Source organism: Nycticebus coucang, chromosome 6, assembly GCF_027406575.1.
Source record: "Nycticebus coucang isolate mNycCou1 chromosome 6, mNycCou1.pri, whole genome shotgun sequence".
NCBI classification, from domain to species: domain Eukaryota; kingdom Metazoa; phylum Chordata; class Mammalia; order Primates; family Lorisidae; genus Nycticebus; species Nycticebus coucang.
In genome coordinates, this window is record NC_069785.1 from 134,637,048 (window position 1) to 134,660,100 (window position 23,053).

Below are 23,053 nucleotides of genomic sequence, written 5' to 3' on the forward strand. Positions count from 1 at the left end.
TTTGTGCATGTTGATGTTCAGTAAGGCTTTTAATTTGGTGGCTAGTCACTCCTGTAATTGGCCAAATGGGAAATGACCTTTGTATTTGCACTCACAAATTGTGGCCCAGAAAATTCATCTCCCTCTGCTTGCCATTTCCCCCTCATTTTGTGGCTTTTATTATTCTGCTGTTCATTTTGAGTAAAGGTTGCATAGGAAGGCAGTGTCTATAAGGCAACAGTTGGGCTGCGGGGCAATAGTACTTGGGTGTGGACCCATCACTTGTCTGCATTTGACATTGGGAAACTCACTCCCCTTAGGACGGTGGTTCTCAACCCTTTAATACAGTTCCTCATGTTGTGGTGACCCCCAACCATAACATTATTTTTGTTGCTACTTTATAACTAATTTTGCTACTGTTATGAATCGTAAAGTAAATATCTGATATGCAGGATAGTCTTAGGTGACCCCTGTGAAAGGGTCATTCAACCCCAAAGGGGTCTCAACCCATAGATTGAGAACTGCTGCCTTCGGAGAACAAAGCTTATCTTCAGTGTTTTAACTGAAGATTACATTCGTGTGTGCACGCGCGTGCACACACACACACACATATTGATAACAAAATATGAGTACAGGTCACGTTGGGCACCTCTTGTAATTACGGAAGTCAAATGTTAACTTGAGAATCACAATTTAATAATTTTTTCCTTTCTTAAAGTGTGTATATATATTTTTTGCACCCTCTGCATGTACATAAATGTACATGGGTCATTACAGAAGTTTTGAGATGCTCAAAAGTCAAGAAACAAAAAATCTGAGCAGACAGAACCAACCGAAGTCTTCCCACCAACACTGATGAGCTGAGCAAGTTGTAACTTGGCATCAGCCAGTCAGAAAGGACGCTGTCGACTGTGTCTCTTGGAAGTGAAATAATGGACCATAACATGACCTGTCTCAACACTTTCGTAGTGACTTACCTACACACACACACAAATATACATATATACAAAATATATAATATTTATACACACACACAAATATATATGTGCATCTCATCCCTAATGAGTGTTTAGAATATGGCAAGCATGCAGTGGATTGTATTATTTTTACAAATGATTTCTTCATTTTTACCCTTTTTGCCCCGGGTGTTGCCTTTAACAAAGCTGTTTTTTTTTGCTCTCTTTCGGTGGTTGAAATTGTGATTGATAAAAATGTATTCGTCTACTGATAGTCTTGGTTCCTTTTCTGTCTTTTCCAGGCCTGCTGCAGCGAGACCTCTCTGTCCTTCATGAACACGTGTGTGGTGGACAGATGACTGTCCCCTACCCCGTGCTGCTGTAGGGGCTCCAGACCTGGGGCTGTCCAGGAGGGAGAAGATGGACTCCAAGGATGAGAGCTCACACGTGTGGCCGACGTCCGCTGAGCACGGACAGAATGCTGCACAGGTGGAGATCGGTCTTTTCCAGCCTATTATTGATAGCAGTTTTTCAACTGGATACAGTTTGCTGATAGTAAAGAAATAACAACTGTCCAGAAAGTATCCAGCCATGTAATATGAGAACTAGAGACACATATGGCTGGGTACTTTCCAGATAGCTCTTGTGTAGTAGTGAATAGTTGAGAGGGAGCCGACGCGAAGAACTTGCTCGGAAGGAATTAAGAGTGTTTTGGCACCTTCAGTGCCGCGTTGACACAATTCACTGTGAGTTAGAAGAGCTAAAATACCCCCCATAGGCTTCTCCACCTTGTCTTACCATCTTGATCTGTTTCACTGCTCTGCTCTATTTTACGTTCTTGGTGCTGAAAACCTCAAATTGAAATTTGTTCTCTTATATTATCTAGTATAGGATTTTTTTTTTTTTTTTTTTGAGATGGTCTCACTATGTTGCCCTGGGTAGAGTACTGTGGCATCACAGCTCACAGCAACTTCAAACTCTTGGGCTTAAGCGATTCTCCTGCCTCAGCCTCTCAAGTAGTTGGGACTACGGGCACCCGCCACAATGCCTGGCTTTGGCTGTACTGTCATTGTTGTTTAGCAGGCCCCGGCTGGCCTGAACCTGCTAGCCTCAGTGTATGTGGCCAGTGCCCTACTCACTGAGTTACAGGTGCCGAGCCTAGTGTAGGATTTTGATTCTTTGTGCATAATGAAGTACAAGGTATGTCTATTAAGTGAGTGGTCTTTCATTTTTGAGACAGAGTCTCACTCTGTCACTTGGATAGAGTGCTATGGCATCATCATAGCTCACGGCACCCTCAAACTCCTGGCTTCAAGCAATCCTCTTGCTTCAGCCTCCCAAGTAGCTGGGACTAGAGGCATGCACCACCATGCCTGGCTAGTTTTTTCTATTTTTATTAGAGACAGGGTCTCTTACTTAGGCTGGTCTCACAATTCCTGAGCTCAAGCAATCCACCTGCCTCGGCCTCCCAGAGTGCTAGGATTACAAGTGTGAGCCACTGTGTTGCCTGGCCGGCCTTTTCTTTTTAAATTCATAGTGTAAACCTTTAAGTAAGGTCCCATATGAGTCAACAGCTTTGGAGGCTGGTCGCCTATTCAAATGCTGCCTTCACCAATGACCTCTGCCTTTCCAGTTTCTGCCAGAACCAGCTATATGTTATTGTTACTTACTCTGTAATTTTGGTATGAATGTGAATTTTTGGATGAGCCAGCAGTCACATGGAGCTATGTTTTATATGTGACAAAACTATAAAACTTAATTTTTAAACATTATAATACATATGCAATTTTCATTTAATTTCTCATTAAATGGCATAACCATAGTACTCTTATCAAAATCAGGAAGTTAACACTGAAATATTCAAATATGAAAATTTTATTTCATTTAAGCAATATAATAAAATTACAATAAATAAAACTGCTTATCTCGTATATGATTTAAAAGTCTTAGTCTGATTCCTTAAAGAAAGAAACAGAGTTTTAGAGACGTTTTCAGCAGAGTAATCGAGAATTCTGTTTTGTTTCTCCTGGAAACCATTTCAATGAAGTTTTCATGCACCTATATGTTTTGGTGGTCCATTAAAAAGGAAACAAAAGAAAGTCTGGTTGTGACCCTGTGCATGCCCAGAGTCCCTGTCTTAGGGGCAGCCGAGGTCAGGCGTCCCCACTGCTCCCTTGCTTCCCAGTTATTCCTGCCCCAGCCAGTAATTCCGATCTAACAGAATCTGAGTGATAAAGCCCAAACAGAAAACCTTAGCTTGTCTTTGAGGAAATGAGTGTTCCTTTTTTAAGCACTGAAGTTACCAAGGCTTAGATGTTAATGAACAAATCTAAAGTCACAAAGTTATCTTACAGCAAATAAAACTGCGCCAATGTGTTGTGAGTCTAATGTTTCTAATGCACAAACTTAATTCTCACGGGCAAATCAAATTTATGTAAAAGCCAGACTATTTGGTATAAAGGTAGAAGTTTGTTTTATTTATGTGGTGCTTAATTTTGGTCTTTTAGATCTCTTTCTGAGGATTAAATTAATTTATATTATCTTTAGGATCTACTATTCTCTGCTGTAGGAAACTGACATGAAAAATTTAGGTCCAAAGCCAAGTTAGCGTAAGTGTAAGGACTCCAACCTAAGAGTGCCTGACCTCAGTATCACCACGAAAATTATTTCTCTCCCAAATGTGTACTTTGGCCATCTGCTTCCAGACCTTCAGTATCAGGCATAGGGCCATGTGCCAACCTCAATCCTTCAAGAATCCATCCTCCAGGGCTGGGCGCCATGGAAGATTAGTCTTAGCACTTTGGGAGGCTGAGGTGAAAGGATTGCTGAGGCCATAAGTTCAAGACCATCCCTACATAAAATAAAAAAATTAGCCAGGTGTGGTAGCATGAATCTGTAGTCTCAGCTACTCAGGAGGCTGAGGCAGGAGGATTGCTTGAGCTTAGGAGTGCAAGGTTGCAGTGAGCTATGATGAGGCCACTGCCCTCCAGATTCTAGTCTGGGCCACAGAATGAGACCTTATCTCAAAAAAAAAAAAAAAAAAGAAAGAAAGAAAGGAAGGAAGAATTTAGTCCTCCAAAGCGGAGCACTCAGAAAGTATTTTACAAAACATAGTTTCTACTTTAGTTCTATTGGTCTTGGGAGATAGAAAATTATTTAACCTAGTGACAGCGGAAATAGTTGTTCAAAACCCCTTAAAAATACTTTATTAGAATTTTCTATTTTTACCTACCTGGCAAGGAAGAATTTTATTACACTCATTAATCCAGCAAGTATTTACCGATACACCTCTAATATGTCCTTTGTCTTTGAAACAACTTATAGGAAAGAAAGTGACCTTATTTTAATGTGTCTGCTGAAAGGCACTATGAGTTATAAAATAGAATTTTTATGATGTGTTGAAAGCAATTGGCTTTTGAGTCTTGACTTAGCTTTTCCCATCACAGAATAATTTGTATTTTGTATTTTGGTAATATTAGCAAGCAGGAAACTTGTGTCTCTTTTACAGGATCCTCTTATTACTCCCAAGAAGAGTTATCTATCTGCAGTGGAATATGAGGCAAACAGGAATTTAAGTCAGTTGTCTAACACTAAGCAGTAAATCAGTGATAGGGTCCTTGGATCTTGGGTCTGGTCACTGACTAGACGTTGAGGGTGTATTGACCCCCATTTTTCTTGCACTGGGAGATATTTTAGAATGCAGGTGTGCCTGGTGGGTCGCGTGCCTTAGCGAGACTGGTTTCGCTTTATGTACTTGCCTGCTTTTTGTTCCAGGTGCACTTTGTTCCGGATGCTGGAACTGTGGCTCAGATCGTCTACACTGATGACCAGGTCCGCCCGCCCCAGCAGGTGGTGTACACGGCAGATGGTGCCTCCTACACATCAGTGGATGGGCCGGAGCACACACTGGTGTACATCCACCCTGTGGAAGCTGCACAGGCATGTGAAGGATTGTTTGTTTATAATTTTTTAATTTATTAATTAATTCACCAGTTACTTACATACTCTCTGCCCATCCTTGTGCTAGGTGCTGATGACACAGAGAATATTCATGTAAGATTTGTGCTTTCATGGAGCTTATAACCAATTTGGCAGAGGAAGATAATGGTCTGTTTAGCAATTTACTATAATAAAGAAGGTACTAGGCTCATGTCCACTCTTTTCTCTGCTAATCTTGACTAGGTTTATGACTTTGTTACTTTTGCTAAGTATTAGGAACTAGGCCAAAATGGCAAAGATAGTTCAGTGAAAAAAAAAAAAACAAAATACCCAGATTATTTCAGTTAAATGTGTAGGAGTTCTGCTAGCTTGTTACTGATTTGTAGGGCTGTAACAGAAGCTGAGGTTTTACTGGTAAAAGCCATATAATTCTAGCTATGTTTATTGTTTTGTCAGTAACTTGGAGAGTTAGTTTCCAAATGCATCACACAAATATGCCCCAATTTATGAATGTTAGTTTCTATGTTAGTACTTTACAGTGTATAAGGTGTGTTGCGTGACTGGAGACGCAAACGAACAGCAGCTTTGCCGTGGGTATAAATTCGCTCCTGTAATTATTAAGTCAAGAAACAGACTACACAATACAGGATGGCGTGTAGCAAAATTCTTTATTCAGGGTTTTGATTTTATACCTTTCTAGTCACGTACACAATCTATCATCTGTTAGTTCACCATTACCTCATTTTACCTATCTGAAATTAACTTGAAAGGAAATATCCTGTTACCATATCAACACAATCACTTTTGCAGTAAACATCTTCTTCTAGACACTGACTAATCTCTGGGCAAGTATCTAAATAAAGATCACAAAGAAGAAAGTAGCCACAGGGGAACAGAGTTAATGGAAGAGTATCTTCAAGTGTTCACTCAGTATGAAGTAACTCAGTTTATTCAGTATGAAGTAACGACTGTGTCTCTCCTCAGGGCAGAGCACCTATAGACCTCTGACAATATGTTGTTAATATATGTCAACTCTCTGGCCCGTATCTCTGAGGAAGGGCTCTGAGGAAGGGTGGCATGCCCTTTGATCTCAGGCTTCACGGGGTGCACAGCTTCAGAGAATGGGCTTGTGGAATTTTTAACTAGAGGCAAGCCAACTCTGCATGTGTCCCTGGGGGGCCCAGGTCCCTTAAGCCTCTGGAAAAATACCAAGCCATTTTAAACTCACACTGAGTTCACTTTGTGTGCTTGATGTAGGATATGTTTATTTTTAAATATCATCCTACAAGGTGCATTTAAATATATGTTTTTAAAAAACTAAATTCCATACTTTTAGGTAGAATCCTGGTAATAAAAATTTGCCCTCATTCAATATTTAATCAAGAAGCTCCAATTACTCTTAAAAATTACAAACCTCTACAAAGATGCACTTGCTGTACTCGTACGTAGCACTTTTGGAAGGCCTCTGCTTAGTTCTAGGGCCCCGCCTATTTTAAAATAAGATCACATAGTTTCTGGAAAGAATGACTGTGTCCAACTTTTAGTTCATTGCGAGGTTACTAAATGTCTAAATTATGATAATTTTAAAATCTCAAATCTAAGAAATCTTGACATTGGCTTTAACTATTGTTTACATTCTTCTGGAATCAAAATTTAACCAGGGTTCCTATTTCCATAGCTTTGCCAAAGGCTTGGGCAAATTAAAGTCTTTTAAAAGCTTTAGAAGAAAGTATGTTTTCTGGATTAGAGCTATTACCCGTGGTGCCTTGGCTGTAATGGTTTTGAATATTTTTCTTCAGTTAAACTTTGCTGCATCATGACCCAGTTTATTGTGTGTTTTTAATGGGTAGAGGCTTTCTTTTTTTTTTTTTTTAATTGTGACTTTATTGACTTTATTTACCTCCCAAAAGAACCTATAGAATGTTAAGTTCAACTTATTTTCCTTCTATTTCCCTCCTGATTATAAACGTGCATTTGTGTTTGAAAGAGTTGCGACCCTTGCGTGTATAATACTCTTCTTTACGCCTTTTCATTTAATCACAGGAGTGCTGTGTATGTACTTGTGTCCCCTCATTCATGTTATGGCTTTTTTCTTTCTGTGATGTGCCTTTTTACTTAGCTGTGATGTTCAGCCTCAAGAGAAGCTTTGCTTAAGAATAAAATCATAAAGTATATTAGCCATTTGGGATGGTTAGCTTAACACAGTCTCTTTGGAGCCATCTGAATGAGGGGCTTTAGCTAAGTGTAAGATCACTATCTTTACCTTCTTTATTAATGAAGGATTATTACTAGCTATAGTGGGAGTTAACTCTCCCAAGAATTGGTGCTTAATAGCAGGATAATTTTTCCTGGTGTAGGCAGGCTGTCTAAAGATCTGTTGATAATGTGTTTTTTCTTTCTTTCTTTCTTTTTTTTTTTTTGTCCAGACTCTGTTTACAGACTCAGGCCAGGTAGCTTATGTCCAGCAGGACGCTACAGGTCAGCAGGTAACGCTTTTCCTTTTTGCCTTTTGTTGTTTGGAGATGATATCGTAAATGTTACTGTTCCCTGGAATGCCCCTCGTCCTTCTGCATCCTGCTGTTTCCAGATATTTGTTTTATATACTAAGAATATTCTCTAGATCTTGTAACAAAAACAAAGAAAAACATCAAATAATGCTGACATAAACCAGTCTATACTGTGATAGCCTGGTAATAAAAAGTGATTTGTTGGGAAAATAAGCACGTAAGCAGAATACTGGTGCAAGTTCCAAAGAATAATCATGAATTTTAAAAGTGTCTTTTTAAAAAATTGGAAACATTTTTAATACTTTTTCTATTTTTAAATAGCAAAATAAGTTCCTGCTTAAATTACATATAAATTTGGTGGCGTCTATTCTCATTCTAGCTTCTGAAAGGTTGAAGTTCTTCTTAGTTTTCTTTTAAAACATTTCTTTCCCTTTACCTCAATACCCGCACCTCTTTTCTTTTCTTTTTTTTTTTTTTTGGAGACAGGGTCTTATTCTGCCTCTCAGGCTGCAGTGGTGTGATCTTAGCTCACTGCACCTTCCATCTCTGGGGCTTCAGTGATCCTACCATCTCAGCCTCCCAAGTGCCCCAGTAGTTGGGACTGCATGGCTGATTTTTAAAATTTTTAGTAGAGATGGGGGTCTCTCCATGTTGCCAGGCTGGTCTTGATCTCCAGGGCTCAAATGATCCTCCTGGCTCGAACTCTCACAGCGCTAGGATTATAGGCGTGAGCTACTACAACTGGCCCCTTTACCCGCATTTCTAACATGTCCCATTTGGTTTTGGGAGACTTTCCCCTTGTTTTCCACAAGGGCGTGAAAGTGAAAAGAAGGTGCAGAGGCTCAACATTTCTGTCTTACTTACAGGGAACATGAATTCAGATAGGTTTATGTTCATGTCAGCTGCTATTTACTACTGAGTGCCATGAATGATTAATAAATAAATTCTCATCAGGAAGCAGTTTCTACATTTTTATTTTTTAGTAGATGATTTGTATACTTCCATTTTAAAATTTGAAAAACAAACAGTACTTGTGTCAATATCATTTGTTAAATGTAGAGAGAGTTTTTAGGAGCCTTTGTTATGTAAGCTGGGGTTGAATTCATTCCTCACTGGCAGTGAGCTACAATGCCATGGTGTCTGTGAACTTGAGTGAGAATTATTTTATTTTAATAATGTTTTATAATAATTAGGTATATATACCCAAAACTACCTCATTTCTGTGAGTATGTACTGATTCCATCAAGCAATGGATTATTATATGTACATATATTGTAGGATATACTATTATTTATAATATTTTACATATAAGTTATTACCCCCCCCTTTTTGCTACTATAAATAATACTCTCATGGTTGTCATATCAGATTAATTATTTCTTTTTCTTTTTCTTTTTTTTTTTTTTGGCAGTTTTTTTTGGCTGTGGCTGGGTTTGAACCTGCCACCTCTGGTATATGGGGCCGGCACCCTACTCCTTTGAGCCACAGGCACCGCCCAGATTAATTATTTATTTAGGATTAATTTCCCAAAGAAAAATGAGACAAATGACATTCAGATTTTAAGTTATTTAAGAGTCAGGTTTTTTGGTGAAAGTGAAAAAAGATAACAAATATGAAAATCAAACAAGTTAAGTAAAAACCCAGAATCCTAAATTTGAATTGGAGCCTCTCCTAATGTGTTTTCCAGTTCTGGCCACTGAAGAGGTTTAGTTACAATGATCAGTTCAACAGGAGGGAGCACCCCCTGGTGCTCCGACTTGATCTCTGAATAGTTCTCCGGTGGGAGGAATCAGGGCTCCCTGGAGAAAGACTGATTCTGGCTCTGGGGCTGGGAACACACAAGATGAACTTGGAGCATCTTGTTTTTTCAGAAGGCCAGGGAGCTATGAAAAATTTCTATTTTATCAGCACACAAGAGGGAACCTGAAGGGGCCAAAATGGAACAATTTGACCTGTAAAAAGGATAATATCTATAATAGATTGAAGTACTTAAATATATTTAACGTCTACAAGTTCATACTGATATTAAAATGAATGACTCATTGGTTACTTTTTGAGCATGCTAGGATCTACCACATTATTCTGAAACTGGTAAATGTAGTGTGGGGGGAAATCCTGCCTTTCTCCCGAAGCTACTCAGGTTGCCAGTTATTTCAAGAGGGAAATTTTCTTACAGAAACATTCCAAGTAAAATAAAGAAAGAGAGATTGACTTAGAATATCACCATTTTGCATCTTCTAATGAAATATGGTTTTAGGTATTTATCATCAGCAGCAGCCTGAATCTATCTGGAGAAGGTTGATGATGAGGAACTTTGTAATGGATAGATCAGAGTGGTAACAACTCTGAACTTTTTTTTTTTTTTTTTTTTTTGAGACAGAGTTTCACTTTGTTTCACTTTGTCGCTCTCGGTTGAGTACTCTGGCATCAGCAACCTCAGACTCTTGGGCTCAAGGGATTCTCTTGCCTCAGTCTCTCAAGTAGCTGGGACTAAAGGTGCCCACCACGACACCTTTAAAAAAAATAGCCCAGCTATTTTTTTTTTTTTTTTGTAGAGACAGAGTCTCACTTTATGGCCCTCGGTAGAGTGCCGTGGCCTCACACAGCTCACAGCAACCTCCAACTCCTAGGCTTAAGCGATTCTCTTGCCTCAGCCTCCCGAGTAGCTGGGGCTACAGGCGCCCGCCACAACGCCTGGCTACTTTTTGGTTGCAGTTTGACCGGGGCCGGGCTTGAACCCGCCACCCTCGGTACATGGGGCCAGCGCCCCACCGACTGAGCCACAGGCACCGCCTGCCCAGCTATTTTTTTTAGAGACCGGAGTCTCGCTCTGGCTCAGGCTGGTTCCCAACCTGTGAGCTGAGGCATTCCACCTGCCTCGGCCTCCCAGAGTGCTGGGATTACAGGCATGACCCACCGCATCTGGCCGGCTCTGCCATTCTTAATGTCACGGAAAGAGTGACAGCCATTCGTTACATGCCTCCTGGCATTGTAATAACTTCCTATTGTTTATGCCGCATGTGAAAGTTTTCTAACCTCAAACTTGAACCAGAATCTGATCAAGTCTCTAGATTCAGCTTAAAAAGCATGGCAGAAAAAACAGAGCAAATTAAAAGACACACAAGAATGCCGTCGGCAAAATCCAGCCTGCAGGAAACTTTCTAGGACAAACGGCCTGGTTTCTTTTACAAATAAATTGTAAGGGAAAAGAAGAGGAAGGGGAGCTCACAGATTAAAGGAGACTTCAGGGATGTATCAGTCAGGTGGATCCCAATGTGAACAAACAAAGTTGATGAGGCAGTGGGGGAAATCATGACACTAACTGGGTATCTGGGTATTTGTGTGGATTATGAAATAGTTAACTTTTTAGGTGTGATAATATATGAAATACAAAAGCCATTTTCCTTTAGAGATAAACACTGAACTATTTACAGATGAAAATGTGTAATGTCTAGGTTTTGCTTCAAAATAATCTAGCGATTAATCAAGATTAATCAAAATAATCTTTAAAATAAAAAGTAGGCAGGAGATTAGTTGATGTAAGATTGGCCACGCGTCAATAATCATTGAGCTGAGTGATGGGTATGTGAGGTTCCTTACACTGTTCTCCCTATATGACATATGTTTGAATTTGTCCTTATAAATGGGAAAATTATTTTGGTGATTGACTTTCTAAATTGCTTTTCAGATATTGAAAACATTTAAATTCCCACAAATAACGCACAACATGAGAGCGCCCATCTCCCCACCCTCCTGCCACGTTGGCTGTTGGCATTCTTTTCATATTTTGCCAATCTGATAGGCAAAATTTTGTTGTTTTAATATTAACACTTAATCTTAATTAAAGGAGGTTTTATTGCCATGTGCACCTCACAGCTTTCATCTTTTCCAATCTCCAGGCACAATCTGTTTGTCTTGTGTTTTGTACAAAGGGAAAAGTCTGGCTCCATGAACCCCGGCGTTACGGGCACCTAACTATTGGCTTAGCATCTTCATTTCAGCATCCTTTCAACCAGTTTTTATTTCTGGCTGTAGTACCTCTGCAGTTGTCAGTTTATTCAGTGACCTGGATAAATTTTGGATAGGAAATTAGAGTGAGGGTTTAACACAGATGACGGTTGCTTTTTTTTTTTTTTTCCGTTTTTTAACAAAAAGGTTCCTATTCTCAATTGTTTTTAGTGGTGGCAAAATCTCTCGAGCATTTTTCATGCACGTATATCCTTGTTCTTAAGAAAGGCATCAGTGGTCCCCAGGCAGAGAAGCACAGTCCCCTCTTTGAAAACGAACATGTGTGGGTCCCCACATGCCGAGGGGAGAGCAGGCTGCATGCACAGTCGGCCCAGTGGGAGGTGAGGAGCATTCTGTTGTGTTTGCTGCTGTCCAGTAGAGTTTCGTATTTCCCTTCTCAGACAGATTGTATCCTTACAGAGCATTAAGTGGGAAGGAGAAAGTATACCTTAAGTCTAACAGATTCATTTTCCTTTTACTGTGTTTTATTGTACATGACAAAATGCACAGAAGTAAGCTAGTTGTGCTTTGTCTTCTCTTCATTAGAGTCAAGTAGACAACACGTTGCTTGTCCGCGTACTGCCGGCCTGTGACTGCAGGCCCCCGCGTGGATACCTTGCTGCTTAGGTATTAAAGGTGTAGTGGGTGATGTTTACTGCCTCTGTTGCCTTCCTCAAATAGACCAAATTCCACGGGGGCCATTGTAATGTAGTGGAAAAAGCAGTGCAGAATTAGAATTTAAATTTTACCTCTGCCATTTGATGAGCTGGGTGATGGCGTTACCTGACCTCCAAGGAACTGAAATACATACCTAGGTATGTATTCATTCAGCAAAGGCCAGTTTACTTTGCATTCGTTATTCATTAAACAAATTTGTAATGCATGTCTACTGTGTGTTAGGGTCTGTGCTGTCTAGAAAGATACAGTTTTTTTTTTTTTTTTTTGTTGCCCTCGGTAGAGTGCTGTCACATCACAGCTCACAGCAACCTTCAACTCCCGGCTTACGCGATTCTCTTGCCCCAGCCTCCCGAGTAGCTGGGACTACAGGCACCCACCACAATGCCTGGCTATTTTTTGGTTGTAGTTGTCATTGTTGTTTGGCAGGCCTGGGCTGGATTCGAACCCGCCAGCTCTAGTGTATGTGGCTGGTGCTTTAGCAGCTTGAGCTACAGGCTCCAAGCCAAAAGATACAGTTCTTACCTAGAAATTACTGTCATCAACCCTTTTCATTCCTTTTCAATGGTAGTGTGATTCTGATATATATTCAACCTGCGCCTTAGCCTTTTTATCCTTAAAAATAATGCTGGGGTAGATTGCTTGAGCTTAGGAGTTTGAGACCAGCCTAAGCAAGAGTGAGCCCTATCTCTACTACAAATGGAAAAATGAGCCAGGCGTAGTCACAGCTACTTGGGAGGCTGACGCCAAGAGGATCTCTTGAGCCCATGAGTTTGAGGTTGCTGTGGGCTATGATACTATGGCACTCTACCCAGGGCGACAGAGTGAGACTCTGTCTTAAAAAAAAAAAACTGAAGTGGTGAAGCCCCTCCTTTGCTATAGTTTGTTAGGAGAGTTCCAGCACAGGGGAGGTGAAGGTTGTTGGTATTATTTTGATGTCAGCTTCCTCCACAGTGGCAAGAAGCCAGGGGTAACCTTGCTAGACTAGGGCAGTATTTTTCAACCTTTTTTATCTCATGGCACACTTGAACTTACAGTTAAACTTCCACGGCACACTTAAATTATGTTGATCAAAAAAAAGAGTAAACACAGGCAGTGCCTGTGGCTCGGTGAGTAGAGTGCTGGCCCCATATACCGAGGGTGGCAGGTTCGAACCCGGCCCCGGCCAAACTACAACAAAAAATAGCTGGGCATGGTGGTGGGCGCCTGTAGTTCCAAGAGAATTGCCTAAGCCCAAGAGCTGGAGGTTGCTGTGAGCTGTAATGCTACAGCATTCTACCGAGGGTGACAAAGTGAAACTCCGTCTCTAAAAAAAAAGAATAAACAAAAGAATATACTTCCTGTGCTCTAAACTTCTTTCAAAAATAATTTAATGATCTTTAAGAATTTTCACGGCACATCAGTTGAAAATCACTGAACTAGAGTCTAACAGGATGTGGTGGGACAAAGGACGTTGCCTTTTCACTAGAATAACTCTGGACTCTGCACTCGGCCTTTCAGGTCGGCTCTGTGGAGCTTCAGGGCTTCCTGGGGAGTCGAGGTGCACATAGGCCTTGGTTTGTTCACCATTGCTACATTCATCACTAGTGCTGGTGTTACATCTCTGGTGTAGAGGAAAGGTGACGTCATAAACTGTGCTCTGAGATGGCGAGTGGGGACAAAGCTGCTTCCTTGCAGCCTCTGCTGAGGAGGTCAAGGGGAGGTGGCCAAAGTTGTCGCGTTCCCGGAGCCCCTGCTCTTTTCCTTGTGGAGTCCTTGCCCTCAAAGGGCATTTTATTCTGTTTTTATTGAAGTTGAGGCAGAAGCAACTCCCATAATTTTGTGCTCCTGTGCAGAACTTTCCGAAAGGTTCTGAGTTACAGAGGTGGGATGTTGTGCAGAAGTCCAGGCTCTTAGTTGAATGAGTGCACATCAACCACGCAGATCATCTAAGGCAGGTGGTTTTATTGTTCTGGAGCTCAAGTGTCTCAAATGCTGGGCAATGATCTTAACTCCTACAGCATGTCAGACTCTCAATAAACACACTCAATACTGTTTCTTTATAGAGTTCAAGAAGTTCTTTGATTTAGATGCTCAACAGAAAAAGGATGTTTTTGTGATTAGCAGCAGAGAATTCTTCTTTGAATGGATTAATGTCATTTCCCAAAGGGCCAAATATATTTCAATAGACTAATCTTCATTGAACACCTACTTCATGCTAGGCAGTTTTTCAAAGTTGTAGCAGAAGTATGAGCTGTAGAAAACTTATGATAATAATAATCATCAATACTAAGGATTTTGGGTTGGAGCAGTGGCTCCCAAAATGCTAAGATTTTGGGTGGCTGAGTTGGGAGGATCACTTGAGGCCAGAAGTTCAGCACCAGCCATAGTAAAACCCTGTCTCTAAAAAATGAAAAACAATTAGCTGGGCATGGTGATGCACAACTGCTGTGCTGGCTACTTAGTTGGGGGAGATGGAGCTTGAGCCAGGAGTCGGAGGCTGCAGGGAACTCTGATCACACTACTGCACTCCAGCCTGGGCAACAGAGCAAGACCCTATCTCTTAGAAAAAAAGAAAGAACTCCAAACTAAGCACTCAGTAAACGTCAGATTCTCTACTACTGTCCTTATACATATTGTTTCACTTAATCCTTATAACAACCTGAGGTATGTCTCACTGTGTCCATTTTACAGAAAAAGAAACTGAGGCTTATAGAGAAGTTTTGTAACTTGCTAAATGGTGGGGCTAAATCTGTCTGATTCAAGCCCACAGTCGGTTCTCCTAGGGTGTTACTAGAGAGGCAGAATGGTCTCCAGGAACCTGTTTAAGTAAAAAATAAGCTATTTAAGTTTTGAGAAGGGGAAAATGGCTTAATAGTACTCTAAGAGGAGATAAAAGGACTTCGGATTCAAGCCATTTATGAGTTCAGGATGGGCCTGCAGTGGAACTGTGGCTGTCATAAATGCTAATGCCGTCAGACGCTGTATTAATACAAATATGGAATCTGAGGAATAAATGAAGGCAGCCAGATGATCAGGGAGCTAGAAGTTTGGCCTTCTGAGAAGTGATGGAATGAATGAGGGATTTTTGGCCTTCAACTATTTGTTGACATGGCAGAGGGCTAGGCTCACTCTGCAGGCCTCCAGAGGAGAGTCCTGGGCCAGATCACCAAGTTGCGTATCTGGACTCCACAGAGACGTCTCACACTTAGAACTGTTCCAGGATGGCTCAGGCTGGCCTGAGTGAGGGTAGTGAAGCATGGAAGCCATGGCTGTGAGGTCGACAAGTGGGCTTTGTGGCCCTTGGAGGCATTGGGGTTGATTCCTTCACAACTGGAATAGGATAGGATTTAAAAGTTGGTGGAAGAACATAAGGAATGTAACGTGGGCATTTAGAAACTTACTTGCTTTATTTATGACTAGAAGGTCACATGGTTCAAACATGACCTACGGTGCTGATTGGGCAGTAAAAATGAGGTGCCGTGAGAGGAGCCAAGGGCACTGAAGTGGGAGGCAGGGGAACCTTTGAAGGTACCATTTATTACTGAGCCTGTTAACTCAAGACATGGCCCAAACTGTGTTATTTGCAAGAGACTGGCTTCGGCACCATGATACAAAAAGGCAGCCCATCCATTCTTACAACCTCAGCCTCTCTGAAGTGTCAAGTGCAGAGCCGTTAACTGTTGAATTTTGCCACCCACGCGCAGCACCATGTGTGTGGTTTTAGCAGTGAAGTGGGAAAGGCAGGTCAGCTCATTATGCCCCTATGTTGTGGCCATGCTGAAGGCAGGGAGGACCCTCTCCCCGTTATTAACGATGTGGAGCCTGATGGTACCCCATAACAGGCTGCCAGGCTGTGCAGAGGTCTGGTGCTTACGCACTGAAGTCTCTGGGGGAGGCAGGGCAGGCCCCGCAAACAGGTGTGAGATAGCAAGGAAAGGTGGCTGGGCTGTGTCGCGTTTAAGGGGTGCGTTAGGACGCACATGGTCAGGGCCCTGCGGGTGTCAATCTCCTATTGGCCCAAATGAAGGCTCACCTGGGCTTGCCGATGAGCCTGCCCAGGTGTGGGCCGAAGACGACGACGAGGGAGGGCTGGGCTTAAAAGCTGTGAGCAGCCAGTCATCGAAAATGAAGTCAGATTCCTCCTCCTGGCCCATGGGTGGAAAGCACTTTTCTAGGACCTTGAAGGGAGCTGGTGTGAAGACCAGACTCCACCCAGGCCTTGCGCTGTGCGAGTGTGTGACCGAGGCAGATGTCGGCTCACTGTGTGCCTTATGTCCAGGCCCCGCTGCCGGTCCATAACCAGGTGCTACCTTCGATCGAGAGTGTGGATGGTTCCGACCCTTTGGCAACTCTGCAGACCCCTCTAGGTAGACTGGAGGCCAAAGAAGAAGAGGATGAAGATGAGGATGAGGACACGGAGGACGAGGACGAGGAGGACGGTGAAGACACAGACCTGGATGACTGGGAGCCGGACCCACCCCGGCCCTTTGACCCTCATGACCTATGTAAGTGGGGCTGCTGGGCCTGTGGAGGGAGCATGTGTGCCTGGTGTTCACACCCCAAGTCCTGCCCACGTTCTGCTCCCATGGGGTGTACTGTCTGTGTGGTCCTGCCCTACCTCCCCAGCAGCCTGTGGGGTGCAGTGCTGACGCTCTCGGGGACTTTCTAGTTTCATGGGAGGCTAAGCTGAAACTCAGAAGAGGTTAGGCAGCCTCTCAAGGTCACATAGGGATGAGTGGGGTCAGGTGTCCGAGTCTTGGTCTCTCTCACCAGAGAGTTAGGTACCAGCCCCCGACTGTCGGCCTACCCACCCTGGGACTTTAAGGCCATTTCAGCTATTTCAGCTTTGATAAGCATGCTCTGCTCTGCCTTGTGCACGGTCATCTTTACAGATGCTCGTTACATCCCAGGTGCAAGTGCTCTCCCGACATGGGCAGTAGTAGCTTCCCCAGGGCCCTGATTCTCAGTGGAGAGCCAGACTCTGGGGTCTGTCTGCGCCTGGAGGCCTTTCTACTGCCTGTTAAGGTGCTGCTCACACCTACAAATCACTGTCTCTTCCCAATGACTTTCAGGCTTATGTAGCAAAGTTCTTACCTCCTTTATTTGCATTTTTGAGGCTATTCAGAGCTCTGTGGTCTCACCTTGTTTCTCCCAGACCTTCTGTGTGGTGGTGGCAAAACCCATCTGCTTTGGGTCAGATTCAGCTCCAGGTCTAAATCCAATCCAGGAGTGAACTTCTTTGTTTTGTTTTTCCTTGAATTCTTAAGTTTTCAAGGCATCTCCTAAGTCAAAAAGTAGCTCTCTGTTATTTAACAGTTGTACAAATGGAACATTCTCATCTCCTAAACGAGGTCGCACCACACAGCCAGAGTAGGGTAAAATGTAGTTGGTCAATGAAACCTGTTATAGGGGTGGCGCCGGCCCCATATGCTGAGGGTGGTGGGTTCAAACCCAGCCCCGGCCAAACTGCAACAAAAAAATAGCCGGGCGTTGTGGTGGGCGCCTGTAGTCCCAGCTGCTTGGGAGGCTGAGGCAAGAGAATCGCGTAAGCCCAAGAGTTAGAGGTTGCTGTGAGCCGTGTGACGCCACGGCACTCTACCCGAGGGCGGTACAGTGAGACTCTGTCTCTACAAAAAAAAAAAAAGAAACCTGTTATGTGTCCCGAGCATGATGATCTGTGTGGCCCAGTCATGTCCCCTGCTGCAATGGCTGTATGCATGTAGTTCTGGCAGGTAACTTACAGATGGGTGCTCCTGGCAGGCCGGTGAACGTGGCTGGATTGTTGCAAACCAAGTACTTTGGGATGGTTGTGATGGGCTGGAAATACATGTCCCATCAGGGGGCTGATTGTTATCTGGGTGCATGATACAGTATTCTAAATTCACTCGTTTTTTTCAGGGGGGCTGATTGTTATCTGGGTGCATGATACAGTATTCTAAATTCACTCGTTTTTAGCATTCTCACCGGACAGTGGTTAGCACTGAACTCTGACACCATCTAACAGCTTTGGAGTTAGATTATGTGGTTTCTAAAACTCCCTTTCGTCGGTTCCCCCCCAGGAGCTTTATTGAGATATTATTTACATACTTTAAAATTCACCTATTTTTGTCTAATCAGATTTTTCAGGATTTTACCTAATCAGGTCTTTTTTCTTTTCAGACGTGTTGCAATTGATTTGTAAATTTGGTGGCTACTGTTTGAATTACTATGCAGCAGATTTGAAATAAATCACAGCCTGCACATTCTTTTTGGCAAGCATGAGCAAATTCTGCCTGGTTTTAGAGGAAAATTGCAGGATTTTTATTGGTCTACAGAAGCTAATGTATTACAGATGAATAGGTAGTACCATTGTAGGAGTTAATTGAATGTTGGCCTGAAAACTTAGACTTGGGGATTTTTCCAGTCTGAACTTTTTACCTAAGATCAAGTCGTATTGAGGAATTTGACTTTTCTTCAAGCCTGTCTCTCCTTTGCAGGGTGCGAGGAGTGTAATAACGCGCATTCTTCCGTGTGCCCAAAGCACGGCCCCTTGCATCCGATCCCCAACCGGCCTGTGCTCACCCGAGCTAGAGCGAGTCTCCCTCTGGTTCTCTACATAGACAGGTTCCTTGGAGGAGTGTTCTCCAAAAGGCGCATTCCCAAGCGCACGCAGTTTGGCCCTGTGGAGGGCCCCCTGGTGAGGGGGTCAGAGCTGAAAGACTGTTACATTCATCTGAAGGTAATTTACGCTTTGTCATGGTTCACCCTTGTTCCTTTAATGGTTTTTCCAGGAGCATTCAATTTTCTGCTGAGTCTCTTATTTCAGTTTCATAGCTGTTGTTTGCTAGCATTTTTCTTTCTATGCTTAATTTAAGTGGAAACTTTCTCTCTCACCAATAAACTGGAGATTGCAATTTTAGGTTATGAATAATTCTGAGAGCTATAGTCCTGAGGGGCTATCATAGTTTGTTAGGGCTACTGTAATAAAATACCACAGACTGGGAGGCTTAAAAATTTGTTTTCTCGTGGTCCTGGAGGCTGGAAGGCCTAGTTCAAGGTTTTGGTAGGGTGTTTTTTTCTGGTTCTCCCTCTGTGCCGTGCAAAAGGCCGCCACCTCCCTCTGTCTTCCCAGGGTCCTTCCTCTGGCAGGTCGGTGTCCTAATCTACTCATCTTACAAAGACCGGTCACATTGGATTAGAGCTCAGCCTAATGACCTCATTTTAGCTTAATTACCCTTTCAAAGGCCCTATCTCCAAATACAGTCATGTTCTGCGTTAGGTCTTCAACATGAATTTGAGGGAGAGATACAATTTAGCCTGTAACTGGGGCTTTGACAGCCACCTTCTTTCTTTTTTGGAAAAATAACTTTAGAATACAGAGAAGATTATGTAGATTTTATGTAATTTGCTATGTATTGGTAATGTTTGCAGGGAAACCACTTCGATTTTGTAACAAGTTTGTTCTTTTGACTCTTTCATTGAAAAAATAAAGTTCAGCATACAGTGAAGTATTTATATTGGTCTCTGTTCTTTACATGGATGGTTTTGCTTCCATCCAACCCTCCCTGTCATCCGCTTCTAGGATAGCTATTCCAAAAACTAAGTTGCTAAGAACTAAGGGCAATGAGAAGGGTAAATATTTGGGAAGTGTTTTTTGACGAGTCAATTGCTGTCATGGCGCTGTTTTCTTTGGTGAGTGCTGAAGATCCCCAAGCAAGAATATTACTTTCTAAAGAGAAATGCTTTCTCTGGACTATACATTATAGGGATGCCTTTGAATCCCAAAAGGAGGCAAGTTGTAATGAACCTGAAAGCATTCTGCTTGTACTTTCTGACTAACTTCTACCATTTTTTGTCATGTTAGTTTTGCAAAATACTGATAAAACCATGCAATTAATTAGATTGTTAGTGTTCAGATTTTACCAGGCAATTCTCTTACCTTACAGGCGAGACTTCAGAAAGTATCTTTTCTCTTTTACATTAGGCAAGTCACAATGTCAGTATCTTTCTAGATATAAAGGGAAGAATCAGGGTATATGGTTCATTTAGGGACCAGTAGTTTATATATTATGACATGAGTGCATATCCTATTGAAGGTTTTTATTTTTGTGGTGTGGCTTTTTACTTTCTCTTTGGTTACAGGTTTCTCTTGATAAAGGGGACAGAAAAGATAGGGATTTGCATGAAGACCTATGGTTTGAGCTGTCTGATGAGACCCTGTGTAATTGGATGATGTTTGTACGTCCAGCCCAGAATCACCTGGAGCAGAACCTGGTGGCTTACCAGTACGGCCACCATGTGTATTATACGACAATAAAGAATGTGGAGCCCAAACAAGAACTGAAGGTACAGTGCTGGGTTCACAGTGCAATTTGTGAGCAATAGCGACTACTTAGGGTTTTTCCTAATTTTTTTTCCCCTAAAGTGGGGTTGTTACAAAAGCGATTCTTTCCTGGTAATTTACTTACTTAATTGAGTAGCTCAGTAAGTAAAGAAAAGCTACACAAATCCTATCTTTGAAACTGTCAGCTAGGTCATCTATAAGTCCCAAACAAAACATGTAAAAGGAAATTCCTATCGCATACCATCTATCCTAACAAATTCTTGTGTTTCTTTTTCTTTCTTTCTTTTTTTTTTTTGAGACAGAGTCTTACTTTGTTGCTCTTGGTAGAGTACTGTGGCATCACAGCTCACAGCAAGCTCAAACTCTTGGGCTTAAGTGATTCTCTTGCCTCAGCCTCCCAAGCAGCTGGAACCTTAAGCACCTGCCACAACACCCAGCTATTTTTAGAGGCGGGGTCTCACTTTTGTCAGGTTGGTCTGGAACCCCTGAGCTCAGGCAGTCCGCCCGTCTCTGTGCTGTCATCTCCTGTCTTCAGGACTGTCGCTGCTGCTACCGTAGTTCTAAAATAAATGCGCCACAGTTGCCTGTGGGGTGTTTCCCCAAACCAGCCTTGGCCTTTCTGCAAGTTTTGACACTGCTTTCCCATTCGACTGAACTCATCTGTGTCTTTTCCCTCAATTGAATTGCCTGTATCCCTGGTAGTTAAGTGGTTTTTGATTGAGTCAGTGGGAAGTTTCTGACAGTTTGCTATCTGATGCTTTAATGAGAGGCCCTGCAGGCTGTACGCCAGCCTCACATTGCTTTGAAATTTCTTGTGTTTATTCTGAGGGAAATGCAAATTTTTTGGGCCTGTTTGGCATCCACTCATGGGGTGCCAGGAGGCTCACAGTGAATGAGGTGAGAAAGAATTGAGAACTTGGCCAGGTTTGTGCAGGAACAGGGAGCAAGGAAGTGAGAGCCGTGTCCTGGACACAACTGCGGGATGCCATAGAATGTGGGACACGTTCTGATTTCTGAAATGTTGAAATGTAAAAAAAGGAAAAACACATCCTGGAATTGATGGGTTGGAGTAGAATTCGGAATAGTAAAATGCTAAACCACCTTTTAAAAGTCCAAACCTGGCCAGAGTTAAGTAAATTATAGAATACAGACTCTATAGAATATTATCCCACAGTCTAAAGATGAAGTCTCTATTAATATTTCCACATATTTAAAATAATGTTCCCTAAAATTATAGATGATCCGTTGATTTAGTGATTAATATATAGAACCCCAGCCATGTTTCAAACACTAGGAAAAGACAGACTGCCTTCCTATGTTCAGGGATCTTGTATTCTAAAGGAGAAATAGAACCATGTGAACAAGCAAATAAGGTCACTGAGGGGTAAGTCAGCAAGTGACAGGAAAGGGACCCGTTTAGGATTTAGGTGTGTTTCGGGGAGGCCTTGCTGGCTGAGCACTGTAGAATAAGAAGGGCTAGCACAGCAGAGGGTGGGGACGGGGTGAGGAAAGAAGCCCTGTACTGCTGGGGGTGGGAAGGAGCTGGTGGCAGACCCCCAGATCCTCTCGGCTGGACGGTGGGCAAGACAGCGTGACGTGGTCTGGGGCTGGGAAGGTCACGGAACCCTTGGACACTGTCATTGAGCATTTAAGGTTTATCGTGAAATGAGAAGCCATTGCCCGCACGGTGACATCTGACTGTGTTTTCATCAATACAGACATTGTAATTGTTGTACAGATTTTGGGGGTATGTGTAATGATCAGATCAGGGTACTTGGGGTTTAAGGAGGCCACTCTGGCTCCTGTATAGATTGCGGGAAAAGGCGGGGGTGGAGTGGGAGGCTAGTTAGACGATTGGTGGAACAGGAAGCTGATGGTGCCGGGTGTGCGTCTGGGCAGCAGAAGCAGAGATGGCGAACTTCTCAGGAAGCGGCCACCCTTGCTAAAGGCTACAGAAGCAAGTGGAAGCATCAAAGGCAACTTTTGGGTGGAAGGTATTTGCTGAGATGTGGAAGATAGGCAGGGGTGGGAGTGTGAGTTGGGAGGTATCAGAATTCCTTGCTGGACAAGTTTGAGCTGTTTGTGAAACCTCCAGAAAGCCGGGTCACAATCACTCAGAGGAGCAGAGAAGGAGGGTCTGGAATGGAGACCTCAACGTGGGGGTCATTAGCATGGAGTGCGTTGGAAAGGGATATGATCACCTGCGTTTAAAATCAGAAGGCCTTGGACGTGGACTAAGCTTTTGAGGAACACTGCTATTTACAAGTTAGGGAGAGGAAGACAGCCAGAGAAGAGTGAGCAGGAGCAGCCAGCAGGTGGAGGGGGAGCCTAAGCTGGTGTGGTAGGATTGGAACAGTCAGCTGGTTGTCCCAGTCAGAGCTGTCTGGTGGCCGCCACTAACAATTACAACTGTGTACAAACCTGTGTTTAATATAGATTAAAAATCAGGACAGCCTGTTTATTTAGATGAAGTGACTTCATAGTATATAATTCCTATGAAGTTGTTATAACAGCAAAACAATTTTCTAAAGAGGAAACAGAAAACTTGCAGTTTGCCCCTGCAAATGGACTTCTGACTGGTAGTCTGCTGGAAGGGTACAGCAAAGGAGACTCACGGCATGATTTTTTTTTTTTTTTAATGAGCCGTGGAAAAGCCTGGATTGTTTCATATAAGCAGGAGAAAA

At 42.7% G+C, this 23,053-nt stretch overlaps 1 protein-coding gene across 3 annotated transcripts in view; it reads left to right on the forward strand.

The window, feature by feature from the left end:
• The window catches only part of PRDM10 (PR/SET domain 10), a 90,725-nt gene that overhangs the window by 35,910 nt on the left and 31,762 nt on the right, over positions 1 to 23,053 (forward strand). For 2 of the 3 annotated variants that reach the window (XM_053594967.1, XM_053594966.1), the window contains exons 2-7: positions 1,238 to 1,424; positions 4,710 to 4,874; positions 7,301 to 7,360; positions 16,326 to 16,551; positions 18,523 to 18,764; positions 20,168 to 20,371. In XM_053594967.1, coding sequence (XP_053450942.1) covers positions 1,356 to 1,424; positions 4,710 to 4,874; positions 7,301 to 7,360; positions 16,326 to 16,551; positions 18,523 to 18,764; positions 20,168 to 20,371 — 966 coding nt within the window. In that variant the 5' untranslated portion in view covers positions 1,238 to 1,355. The remainder of the gene's footprint in view (positions 1 to 1,237; positions 1,425 to 4,709; positions 4,875 to 7,300; positions 7,361 to 16,325; positions 16,552 to 18,522; positions 18,765 to 20,167; positions 20,372 to 23,053) is intronic. The other variant, XM_053594968.1, reaches the window with a different exon arrangement.